This window comes from Rhinatrema bivittatum, chromosome 2 (genome assembly GCF_901001135.1).
Source record: "Rhinatrema bivittatum chromosome 2, aRhiBiv1.1, whole genome shotgun sequence".
NCBI classification, from domain to species: Eukaryota; Metazoa; Chordata; class Amphibia; order Gymnophiona; family Rhinatrematidae; genus Rhinatrema; species Rhinatrema bivittatum.
In genome coordinates, this window is record NC_042616.1 from 159,684,790 (window position 1) to 159,697,372 (window position 12,583).

Consider the following 12,583-nt stretch of genomic DNA (forward strand, 5'->3'; position numbering starts at 1 on the left):
TTTTTAAGTGTTGGCGGTGCACTCAGGCCTTGGCACTCAGTTTGTGCATGTGCCTTTTTGTGGTGCTTACTTTTGAGGCGCCTGACTTGTGCGCATAAATTTTGTGTGCTTGAAATTTTTTCACCGCAAGCCAGCTGAACTCACATTCTCCGTCATCTGTGCACTGATAGCGCCGGTGAGCAAGAAACCTAAGCACCTATCTTTCTGTGTTGCCTGTCATATTTGGGCATCTCAGCCTGACGGGTCTTCTCACATGTGTCAGTGCTGTTTAGAGTCTCAGGGAGGGTTGACTTCCTCTGATTTCACTAAGCCTGGATCCTCCCAGCCTTGATGATGGTCTGGTTAAGGATCTGTCTGGAGGTACGCTGGATCTCGGAGCTTCCTTGACTGGTTCCTCTGCAGGAGATGGCAATTCAGTGGCCCACACTCCAGTTCCTTCTGGGTTTGGCCTGGATCCGGCTGCCTTTTCTTGGGTTGAGTTTTTTCAAGGTTTGCAATCCTTTCTTCAGGCGAAGTTCTCAGCTTTACCCACTCCTGTCCATTTGGACTCTCAGCAGGTGACCCCTCCTTCTTCCAGTCCTATGTTTAAGTCCCAGAACACTCCTCAGTTCTCTGTGGGTAATTCCAATAGGAACCCAGATGAGGCAGATCCTGATTCCCTAGAAGAACGGGGAGTTCTGTCAGGGTTGCTGATGAATAGGGGCACCGGAGACTGTGTATCTCCTCTGGATCGCGGATGCCAGGTTCATAGTCTTCAACCTTGGCCCCGGGGAAAGATGCGGACGAGCATTGTGCGAAGACTAGCATCAGCTCCGGTCACCATCGATGCACGGTGCCAGGCATGGATGTGTACCGGCATTTGTCGCAATGCCCCCAAAGTGACCCCATGGTGAGAAGCACCAGTCCTCCATTGATGCCCTGGAAACACGATGATCTCCACCGGTCCTGGTGCCAGTTGCTGATCCACCTCGAGGGTCCAAGGAAGATCTGGTCACCCCTCCTTCCTCTCAGTTGGTGTTGGATTCAGCAACGCTTGAGGAGGAGGAGATGGAGTGTTGAGTAAAACTGGAGGTGGAATGGGCACTGCAGGGCCATGATCCTGTGGCACTGATGGAGCCCGTACTGCCCATTCTTGTACCACTTCTGGAGAAGCTCAATGTGCTCATCGGTGCCTTACCAACCCAGCTGACATCTGGTTCTTGGGCTGGCACTAGGTCCACCTCCGACCGGTATGGTTGTCATTGCCGGTTTCTCCAAGAAGGAAGCTCCACAGAGGTGGCATCACCGAGGCTTGTAGCCCCCCATCCAGTTCCATTGGTGCTTGCACTTCTGGACATTAGCCGAGTACCTAGGTTTCCATTCCCTCTGACATACAGTGAGAATGAGGGTTCCCTTTGACTCCTGGGGGGAATGATCAGACAGTTTTACTCCGAGGACTTGGATGGTCTCCCGTCAGACCCTTCTCCTCCAGAGAAGTGAAGGAAGTCTCCGACTGAGGACTTTAACCTAAAAAAAAACCTGTGAAGGTTGATGGCGGAGGCCATCCATCTGTTGACTGAGGACGATGCCAGGCACAAGATGTTTGAGATCCTTCAATTTGTGGAGGCTCCTAAGGAGATTGTGGCAATCCTAGTACATTTATTTATTTAATAATTTTTATATACTGAATTTTCATACGAGCATATCAAATCGGTTTACAGTTCGCAAATATTCATTTAAAAATATTTGCATTTCCAAAAGAAGATCTCGTTGGAGTTGCTGCTGAGGATTTGGGAATACCCACTCAGTGTCTACTGTCAATAAGAATTTGGACGGGGAAAGAACTCAGAGTGATGGACTCTCTTGGGAGAAAGGTGTTCCAAGGCACCATGCTTTTTGCCCGCATTGCTGCCTACTAGCATTACGTGAGCCAATATTCATGGGACATCTGGAAGCAGGTGCAGGAGGTGGCTGAGCAGCTGCCTCAACAGCAGCAAGACATCCTCATGTAGCTGATGTCCAGCTACGATGTTTTCGAAATGGCATCGAGAGTCTCTGCAGTGGGAATAGATGCCCGCAAGATGGCATGGCTGCGGGCTTTGGATCTCCGAGCGGAGGTATAAGAATGACTTGTTGACGTGCTGTGTACAGGAGAGAATCTCTTTGGAGACGGGGTGCGGGACGCTGTGGCCCAACTTCAGGACCATCATGAGACTCTCCATCAACTCTCCACCAGTGCTCCAGAACCTGTCTTCCTCTTCCAGGAGATTGTCGAGCAGGGGCACAGAAGTCTTTCTTTTGCCAAAGGAAGTACTATACTCTGCCTCCTCGATCCCATCATCATCAGAGCTCTTGTGGCAGTCCCAGACAGCAGCGAGCTCTCAAGCCCCAGCTGGCTCCTCTGTCAAACCCAGGGATGGGATTTTGACTGGGCCGCAGGGAGAATCAGCCAGTCGCCCATACCTGGGTTGATGGACCCACCAGTTGGGGCAGGCTGCAGTTCTTTGTGAGCAGTGGGCTCTGTTCATCGTCCGTGAGGGGTACTAGTTGAATCTATTGGGTTTCCCACCAAATTGCCCACTGTGCCCATATTGGGGGCCTGTAGTACATCAGGAAGTACTGCTAGTGGAACTTTCCTCCCTCTTAACGGCCAAGCCCTTTCCACCATGGCAAAAAGGGTGGAGATTTTACTCCAGGTACTTCCTGATTCCAAAGATAACAGGAGGACTTCATCCTATCCTAGACCTGAGGCCTGGAACAAATTTCTAAAAAAAAAAGAAAAGTTCAGCATGGGCACCTTGATCTCCCTTTTGCAAAAAGGGGACTGTCTATGCTCCCTCAACCAAAAGGACACATACTTCCTGTGACCTGGGAAGATCTCGATATAGGTGTATCTCAGATTCATGGTGAGAAAACAGCAATTCCAGTAATGGGTGTTGCCTTTCAGGCTTGTGTCCACCCAATGGATATTCTCCAAATGTCTGGCCGTGGTGGCAGGGCACGTCCACAGATTTGGGAGTTCATGTTTTTCCCTATCTGGATAGAAAATCATTCAATAGAAAGTTCTATGGACTGAAGTGGAGGAGGTTTCCATGTGATGTGAACAGAAGACCCTAGATTCGTTCTCCTGTCCCACACAAAAACTACTTGATTACCTTCTACACCTATCAGAGGCTGGCTTAAAAAACAACTCCATCAGAGTTCATTCTAGTATGATTGGCGCATACCCCCACAGTGTAGAAGGTTATGCCCATCTCTGTACGGTCTATAGTTGTAAATTTTATGTGGGGTCTGCTTCAGTTGAAGCCTCCCGCTGAGTCTTGGGACATCAGTGTGGTATTAGCTCAACTGATGAAAGCTCCTTTTGAGTCACTGCACACCTGTGACCAAAGGACCTGACCTGGAAGGTTATATTTTTTTGTGGTGATCACTTAGCACGCAGGATCAGCGAGCTCCAGGCCTTAGTGACTTATCCACCTTTACTAAGTTCTATCATGACAGGTGGTCTTGCATATGCACCCTAAGTTTCTGCCTAAGGTGGTGACAGATTTCCATCTTAACCAGTCAGTCGCCCTGCCAGTTTTCTTTCCCAGGCCCCATTCGCAACAAGGCAAACGAGCACTGCACAGTTTGGACTGCAAGTGAGCCTTAGCCTTCTATCTGGATCGGACAGAAGTCCATAGACAGTCCACCCAACGTTTTGTTTCTTTTGATAGGAATAGGTTGGGCGTTGCCATTGCTAAACAGACAATATCCAATTGGCAGGCAGATTGCATCTCCTTCTGTTATGCCCAGGTGGGACTGCATCTTGGAGGTCATGTCAAGGCTCATTCTGTCAGAGCCATAGCAGCTTCGGTGGCCCACTTGCGGAGCAGTTCTTGTGCAGGAGATCTGCAAGGCTGCGATGTGGAGTTCTCTTCACACAGTCACATCCCATTACTGTCTGGATAGGGATGGCCGATGCAACAGTAGGTTTGCCCAGTCTGTCCTCCAGAACCTGTTTGAGGTGTAGAAGCCAACTCTCCCAACCTAGGGCCTGTTGTTTGAGTTCAGACCGTCTCCCCCTCTGTTACCAACAATACCAGTGACACCGGGTTAGGTGTCTGTTGGTCCTCTTTTCTGTTGGGGAGCAGCCTATAGCTAGGGATTCACCCATGTGTGAGGGCTACCATCCTGCTTGTCCTCAGAGAGAGCAGAGTTGCTTACCTGTAATATGTGTTCTCAGAGGACAGCAGGATGTAAGTCCTCATGAAACCCGCCTGCCACCCTGTGGAGTTAGATTTTTCCTATTTTTCTTTGATTGTAATTCTGTTATGAGACTGAGGAAGGACCCTATGTGGACACAAGGTATAGGGCATGCTGGGCATTCTCAGTGTGCTTAGTCAAAGTTTCCCGCTTCAGCCGCCATCTGATGATGTCACCTATGTGTGAGGACTAACATCCTGCTGTCCTTGAACACCTATTACAGGTAAGCAACTCTGTTTTCCACCCTCTCAAACTTCCCAGAACCCCTCAAAACCGTAGATGCCCAAGGAGGTGGTACAGAGTCTAAGCGCGCTTCCAGCGGCATCCTACATTGCTCTGATAGCAACACTAGTAACATGTGCTACTAATATTGCTGTCAGTCTACCTGTCAGCGATGTTTGTAGCAAATGTTACTGGCCTCCAGAGTGTTTTTTTAACTTAACCAGCTATCATATAGCTGGTTAAGTTTAAAGTTTTATATGGATAAACTTGCTAAGATAACTTTAGCCATAAATATTTGCATGAATATCTGCAGGAGTCTTGTCCAGCTAAATATCTGTGGCAGGTTAGCTGGATAACTTGTCTGCTCTCCAGTTTATTGAATATGGACTTTTCAGCTCACATATAATTTACATATAGTAAATAGTTGGATTTTGTTGGCTAAGCTGATTTTTTTTTTCTTTTACATAATTAATTCTTTTGTATGCAAAATATACTGCCAGCCCTGAGACTTTTGTATCTGGCCCCAGAATAGTTTGTGGTAAAAAAAAAACCAAACTTAAGCATATGCTTTTAAGTATAATTTAAAAGTAGATTACTACGTATTTCCATGGCGACAGTCCTCTGGAATTCCCCACCCCTCCCCAACCACTCACTACTAGCATTACAGAGAAGTTGTAACTTTACTCTCCCTCCCTCCTTCCCAGTGGCAGGAGGAGAGCAGCATTTTTTTCCTGTATATACCTTCTTCGCCAGTTTCGATCTGATGTCTGACAGGCGTAGGACCCTGTGATCTCCTAGGACCCACAGGCCCCACAAGTTCCAACCTCAGATTGAAGCCGGCAGAATGAGGCAAACACAGGTAAGAAATGCTGCTCTCCTCCTGCCTGTGGGTGTGGTGCAAGGAAGGGTGAGAAGCATGCAGAATTGGAGTCAGTGTGCCACAAACCTAGATAAAACTTGAAAAAGGCTGAGAAAGCATTACTTTACAGTCCGAGTGCTGGGTCACAGCAGGTGACGAGCTCTGCATTCCAAATTTATTCTCCTTCTTCTCGCACGATTAATTCCCTGTTTTCAATCCCTGACAAACAGAAAGCATTCTGTCTTTCAGTATCATGACACCTATGTTGTGTGTAATCAGGTAGCCCCCCCTTCCTACGGTTTAAATCATCCCTAGGATGTGCCAGCACCACCTGATACGACGCTCACGAGGCAATATTTTCAGCTCGGGTGTTATAAAGTGCCAAACATTGTGAATCGCCAGGCTGGTGTTTACCAATGGACTGCTTCATTTGTAGGTGGGAGTTGTCCCTACACCTCCACCAGAGATGATGATGATGATACGAGCCACAGATTGGCTATCAGTGTGCTAAGAGACCCAAACCCATTCTCCCTTGCTCTGCAGTAGACCTAGTCACTGAGTCAGTCAGACACTGACCTTTTAAAATGTTTTGGTCACTGCAAATGTATTTCTTTTCAGCCCAGGTTGCTGTTATGAAACTGCTACCACCAGGATTTTTTATCATGGTCGCACAGAAACTATGAGATCCTGTACAGCAGAAGCTGTGGAATGGTGCCAGGCCATGCTGGATCCCGCTTATATTGTAAGTGTTGAATGGTGCTCTTAAAGTTACCACAAACAGACCAGGTTAGATCTGAATATTAACCCCTTTACTTTGGGAGGCAAATTGCCTTGAGCCTCCAGACAATGCTGGCATAGGTGAAGCAAGAGGTAAGGCTGGATCGCCCTTATATGGCAAGCCGCACAAATATAAAGATGCTTAGACATTTTAGCCTCCAGCTCCATTATCTGTCACTAAAAGGCTACTCTCCTGTCCACGCTGTCTCCAGCATGCGCTCCAATGTGCATGGTCGTACCTGTACAATTATGCACTCAAGTCTAGGCCACGGGCTTGCATATATACACACACACACACACACACACACACACACACACGTGTACATGTGCGCTGACTCTAGGCTACAGCCCCACTGAATGTATCAGTGCACAGAAAAAAAAAAATGCCCGCCGTGGCATAAGCACATTCCGCAGAGGCCTAGTCACCCACCATGCAGCTGACAGACAGGACCTGTGATGCAGGGCCTAGGAGCAAACAGTGTTTGTCGCCCATCTGGCCAAAGAAAGTTGTAATTTTTGGGGTTGGTTTGTTTTTTAATAACATTTTCAGATCCTAAAATCTTATTAATTATTCATGCCTACCTGAGCAAATCATACATTTTGTGTTTCAAATGTTTTTATTATCTTTGTCATTTTGATAACACAAGATCATACAGATATACAGCTACAACAACAACACTTAAAATTTGTCATCCAAATTCTACAATTAAACCAGTATAATACAGTGCCACAAAAGACAACGGGGTAAAGCTAAAGATTCCCCTGCACACAGGCAGGCCAATCCACACTGGTGGATTATGCACCCCCACCAGCAGATGGAGATGGAGAAAACTGACTCACTGACATCACAGACATATAACCCTGCCTTGACATCAGCCTGACTGTACTCTCTCTATTTCCAGCAGATGGTGGAAATGTATCTCCCTAGTGGGGATTGCCGGTGTTGAGGAAAAAAAAAAAGTGGTTGAGCTCCTGAGGTGACACCAGGCTGCTCTCTCCCTCAGTTGAGTGTTTGAGCCTGGTCAGATTTAGGCTCTAAAAAATTGTCTGAAGCAAGAGGTAGCTCAGGAGTGAAGGCTTGTGCCCTTCCCCCCCCCCTCCCCCCCCACCACCGTAGCTGCTGGCCCGATTGTGCTTTTAGCCGGGGAGCGCTGAGCTCAAGTAAAAGAAAGGAGGGAAGGTGATAGGTCGTTTCTCCTCCTCAGCGTGAACCTCCCCACACACCCCTCTGGTGAGTCAGTGGAGAGTGGAGGCGAGCAGCGATCTGGTGGTGTGGGTCAGCAGTTAAAACACTGTTTGCTCCTAGGCCCTGCATCACAGGTCCTGTCTGTCAGCTGCATGGTGGGTGACTAGGCCTCTGCGGAATGTGCTTATGCCACGGCGGGCATTTTTTTTTTTCTGTGCACTGATACATTCAGTGGGGCTGTAGCCTAGAGTCAGCGCACATGTACACGTGTGTGTGTGTGTGTGTGTGTGTGTGTATATATGCAAGCCCGTGGCCTAGACTTGAGTGCATAATTGTACAGGTACGACCATGCACATTGGAGCGCATGCTGGAGACAGCGTGGACAGGAGAGTAGCCTTTTAGTGACAGATAATGGAGCTGGAGGCTAAAATGTCTAAGCATCTTTCTATTTGTGCGGCTTGCCATATAAGGGCGATCCAGCCTTACCTCTTGCTTCACCTATGCCAGCATTGTCTGGAGGCTCAAGGCAATTTGCCTCCCAAGAATTTTGCTGCCAATGGGGCATCCCCCTTACTGACAGAGGACTCGGTGGAGGGGGCGCAGTGGGTGACACAAGGGAGGGCTCAGTGTGTCATGTTTGGTTATATGGGTCCTGTTATGGATTCAGCCTCCTTCTCCTGGGTCGAGCTTTTCCAGGGATTACAGGCCTTTCTGAAAGGGCTTTCAGCAGAGGCTAAACAGCCCTGTAAGGAGAGGATGCATCCCAGGTCTTTGCACTTGGCATCCAAGTTGGGCAAGCGCCGTAAAAGAGGCTGTCCCTGGTGAGGTAAAGGAGGATGAGGATCGTAAACTATCAGATGATTCCGGGGGCGACTCAGATTCCACACCTCTGGAAGAGGGGGAACTCCACCTGACGTGGAGTCACAGAGGACTCTACTCTGCTTCTTTCATAAGGACAATAGGGATGTGAATCGGGCTTCGGACGATTTTGAAAATATCGTATGATATTTTCAAAATCGTCAGAAATCGGGGGCTCCCCGAAAACGATAGGAAAACCCCACGATATTGTTCGTGGGGATTCTCTTATCATTTTGGGGGAGGGCGGGAAAAACTGCACCCAAAAATGCCCCCCCCCCCAAAAAAAAAACTTTTTACAGTACCTGGTGGTCCAGTGGGGGTCCCGGGAGCGATCTCCCGCTCCCGGGCCGTCGGCTGCCACTAATCAAAAATGGCGCCGACGGCCCGAGAGCGGGAGATCGCTCCCGGGACCCCCACTGGACCACCAGGTACCTGTAAAATATTTTTGGGGGGGGTCGGGAGGGGTGGGGGGAAGCTAAGGGATTAGTTTTAAAGGGTCGGGGTGGGTTTTTTGTTTATCGGCTCGGGTGCAGCTGATAAACAAAATCGCGATCGGGCCGGACGAAAAAAAACCCACGATGTGAATTGGAACCGGAATCCGAACAGATTCCAGTTCCGATTCACATCTCTAAAGGACAAGTTGCCAAGTCTGATTCGGATCCTGAAAATGCTCTGAGTAGACTGGAGTGATGCTGTGGGAGAACAGAAGAAAGATCCCATTTTGGTCATCTTGCACATGGCTCGTCATGTTTTCTTCTAGTCCTAGAACCAGTTCAGGGTAAATTGATCTAGAGTGGAAACTCCAGAAGCAATTTTAAAAGTGGGTTTTCCTTGGCATGCCTGTACCCTTGAATCTGAAGGCAAGAGGGTCAGTTGCAATTCCCAAAAGTTGATGCCCTGATGTGCGCTGTCACCAAGTGAACCATCATCCCAGTCGAAGGGGAAGCAGCTCAGAAGGATTGAGGCTATGCTCAAGCAGGTGTCTGAAGTGATGGCAATGAATTTGCAAATAGCTACTTGTAGTTGCTTGGTGGCCTGAGCAGGTTTGCGTTTCTCTCATAAGGCTCAAGGAGTGAGAGCCAGGCTGTGACTTGGTGCCTACGGCTGCTAGAGGTATAGCTTCCTTGATAGAGGCAAGATGCCTGCTGAAGCTGTAGAACTGGTTGGCGGATATGATTTCTAAGTCAAATTTGACAAGGTTAACGGTTGTCTCTTGTTTGGGAGTGAGTTGGAGAAGATGGCAAATAAATGGGGTGAATCCAAGATTCTGCAATTGCCAGAGGACAAGAAAGTGATGTTGCCTTCTTTAGGGGCAAAAGGCCATTCCAGGGACTCGCATGCTTTCACCCTTACAGAGGTGCAGTGAATTGGAAGTCATGTCCCTTTGAACGATCTCAGTTCTTTTGGCCTAAGAAGCCAAATAAGGATGCAGGCTCCAGGACCAGAGCATCTCATTTTTTACAATGAAAGTGCGAGAGCCCGCCTACCAGTTCCAGAGGTAGGTGTCTATCTTACTTTTATCTCAAGTGGGCCCAAATCACGATGGACCAGTGGGTCTAGGCTGTAATAAGAGACAGCTAAGCTCCAGAATTTCTCCAGATTCCTCCAGATGCCTTTATGGTCTCCTCATGCAACTCGCTAGCTAAGAGAGTGGCAGAGGAGGCTATATTGAGAAGGCTGATAGACCTCAGGGCCACAGTTCCTGGGGCGATATTCTATTTATTTTGTCATTCCCAAAAAGGAAGAGGTTTCCTTCCGACTGATTCTGGATCTGAATGGAGTTAACTCGCATTTGCACATGACTGACTTCAGAATGGAATCCTTACTCTCTGTAATAATTGCAGTTCAGAAAAGTTCCTCAAGTCTCTTGATCTGATGGAAGCCCATCTACATTCAAAAGGAGCATCAGCGGTTTCTTCATTTTGCTGTTCTAGGGCACCATTATCAGTTTCAAGCCCTACTGTTTGGTCTGGCTTATAGCACCCAGAACCTTCCCCAAGGTCATGGTGGTTGTAGCGGCATCTCTCCACAAGAAGAGCATTCTAGTCCATATCTGGACTGATTGATTTTGAGCCAAGAGTGCGGAAGAGTCAACTGTCATCTCGCAAAGTGATCTACCTCCTTCAGGAGCTAGACTGGATGGTGAACTTAGCCAGAAGCAGACTACAACCAACACACACCCTGGAATACCTTGGAGTGTGATTCAGTATGGAGTGGGGCAGAGTGTTCCTGCCAGAGAAACTTATCCAAAGTTGGTGACTCAAGTTCAGTCCTTAAGGGGTAGACTTATCTGCAAGTCTTGGGATCAATGGCAGCAATGTTGGAGGTAGTATCGTGGGCGAGGGTGCATATGCAGCCACTTCAGTGTGCGGCACTCTCATGGTGATATCCACAATCACAGGGTTTCACACTTGCCGATGGAAGTGAACAGCAGTTACAGTGATGGTTGCAAGTAGACCACCTCAGGAAAGGAGAGCCCTTGGAGACACAGGAGTGGTTGGTGCTCAGAACAGATGCAAGCCTTCTGGGTTTGGGGGCTCACTGTTGAGATCTGATGATGCAAGGTCGGTGGAAGGCCAAGGAATGACAGTGGACCATCAATCATTTGGAAGCGCATACAGTCACTTGGTATGTCTATCGTTCGCTGAGTGGTTAGCAGGTCAAGTGGTGAGAGTAATGTCAGACAATGCCACAACAGTCAACTAAATAAATTATTAGGGCAGAACCAGAAGTCGGCAGCTGTCAGTGGAGATAGATGCTCTCATGGTTTGGGTAGAGCAATATCTTCAGACATTATCTGCCCCTCACATTGCCAGGAAGGACAATGTGAGTGCCATCTTTCTCAGCAGACAGGCCTTAGACCCAGGAGAATGGTAGTTGGCAGGATGGGATTGCCCGTATCTGGATTCAATGCTGAGCTAGAGCAAAGTGAAGGTGCCATAGTTCTACAGTCGCAGAAAGGACCAGAGAACGTTGGGAATCGATGTGCTTGTCCAACAGTAGCCATGGAGCAGGGTGTTTTGTTTTCCCTCCTTGGCTGATGATCAGCATAGGAATTCGGAAGAATGCGAGTGATTGAGAGACCATGCTTCGGGTGGCGCTGGATTGGCCACAAAGACCATAGTACGCTGACCTCCAATGCCTCTTAGTGGGCAGTCCTATCAGACTGCTGGTCAAGAAAGATCTTCTGCATCAGGGGTCAATCGTGCATGAAAATCCGGGTTGGTTCTGTCTTACAGTGTGACTCTTGAGAGTGCTCATCTGCTGAGGCATGGTTATTCTCTAGCAGTGAGAACAACCACATTGCTTCACGCTAGAAAGTTTTCTGTATCTCTGCCTTATGTTGGAGTTTGGAGAGTATTTGAGAACTGGTGTGGGGTTAGAGATTCTTACCCTCTGAGTAGAGATCCCATTGATTTTGGAATTTTTGCAGGAGGGATTGTTTAAGGGCTTGGCCTTAAACACTCTGAAGGGGTAGGTGGTAGCTCTCTCACATGCTATAGAGGGTGGATTAACCCATTATGTCCCAGTGTCCTATTTAGAGAACAGCTTCTTAAAAAATTTGGGACATAATGAGTTAATGGTAGGCCCTTGTCCTCCCATCCAGATGTGTCTAGGTTCTTGAAGTAAGTTGGGTATCTATGTCCTCCCTTTCGTCTAATTTTGCCTCTTTGGGACTTTAATCTACTATTGAGATTTTTGGCAGGGTATATGATCTCTCCTTGTGGCTACTTTAAAAACATTTTTTTCCTGGTGGTGATCTGTTCGGCGAGGTGAATCTTTGAGTTGCAGGCTCTTTCTTGCTGTGAGCCATTTTTATGAATATCTCCAGGAGTGATGCAGCTCAGGACTGTACCTTCCTTTTTGCAGAAGTGGTATTAGAATTCCATTTGAATTGGTCTATTTCCCTACCCACATTATTGAACAGAGATAGTGATGAGTGGGATTTTTGGTTGTTACATGCATTAGATATGAAGCAGCATTTGATGTGGTACGTGAAGGTTTATTGCTCTGAGGAAGATTGATCGGCTGTTTGTTCTCCATGGTGGAGGTAGAAAAGGTGAACCGACGTCGCAGGCAACGGTAGTCCATTGGATTAAAGAGGTCATCACGACTAACTGTGTGGATGCAGATTTTCCATTAACTAGGCAAGTCGGGGCGCATTCCACTAAAGCACAGGTGGACTTGTAGGTGGAGATTCGGTTGTTGTCTGAGGTCAAGATTTGCTGGGCAGCAACAAGGTCCTCCTTATTTTCTGCAAGCATTATCGCTTGGATGTTAAGGCTCAAGAGGATGTGGACTTTGTGCGGGCGGTGTTGACGAGAGCACAGGCAGCCTCCCACCCATTTAGGGAGTAGCTTTGGTGTGCACTGGCCTGCCTGAGTTCAGAGAAAGGTGAAAGTAATTCTTACCTGATGATTCCCTTTCTTCTAAGGAAGGCAGGCCAATCCAGAATC

General features: G+C 47.9%; 1 protein-coding gene across 1 annotated transcript in view; it reads left to right on the forward strand.

The window, feature by feature from the left end:
- CROT (carnitine O-octanoyltransferase) overlaps positions 1-12,583 on the forward strand; it is a 97,153-nt gene that overhangs the window by 52,937 nt on the left and 31,633 nt on the right. Inside the window, exon 13 of the mRNA XM_029588808.1 lies at positions 5,924-6,047. Within this exon, the coding sequence (XP_029444668.1) occupies positions 5,924-6,047 (124 nt within the window). The remainder of the gene's footprint in view (positions 1-5,923; positions 6,048-12,583) is intronic.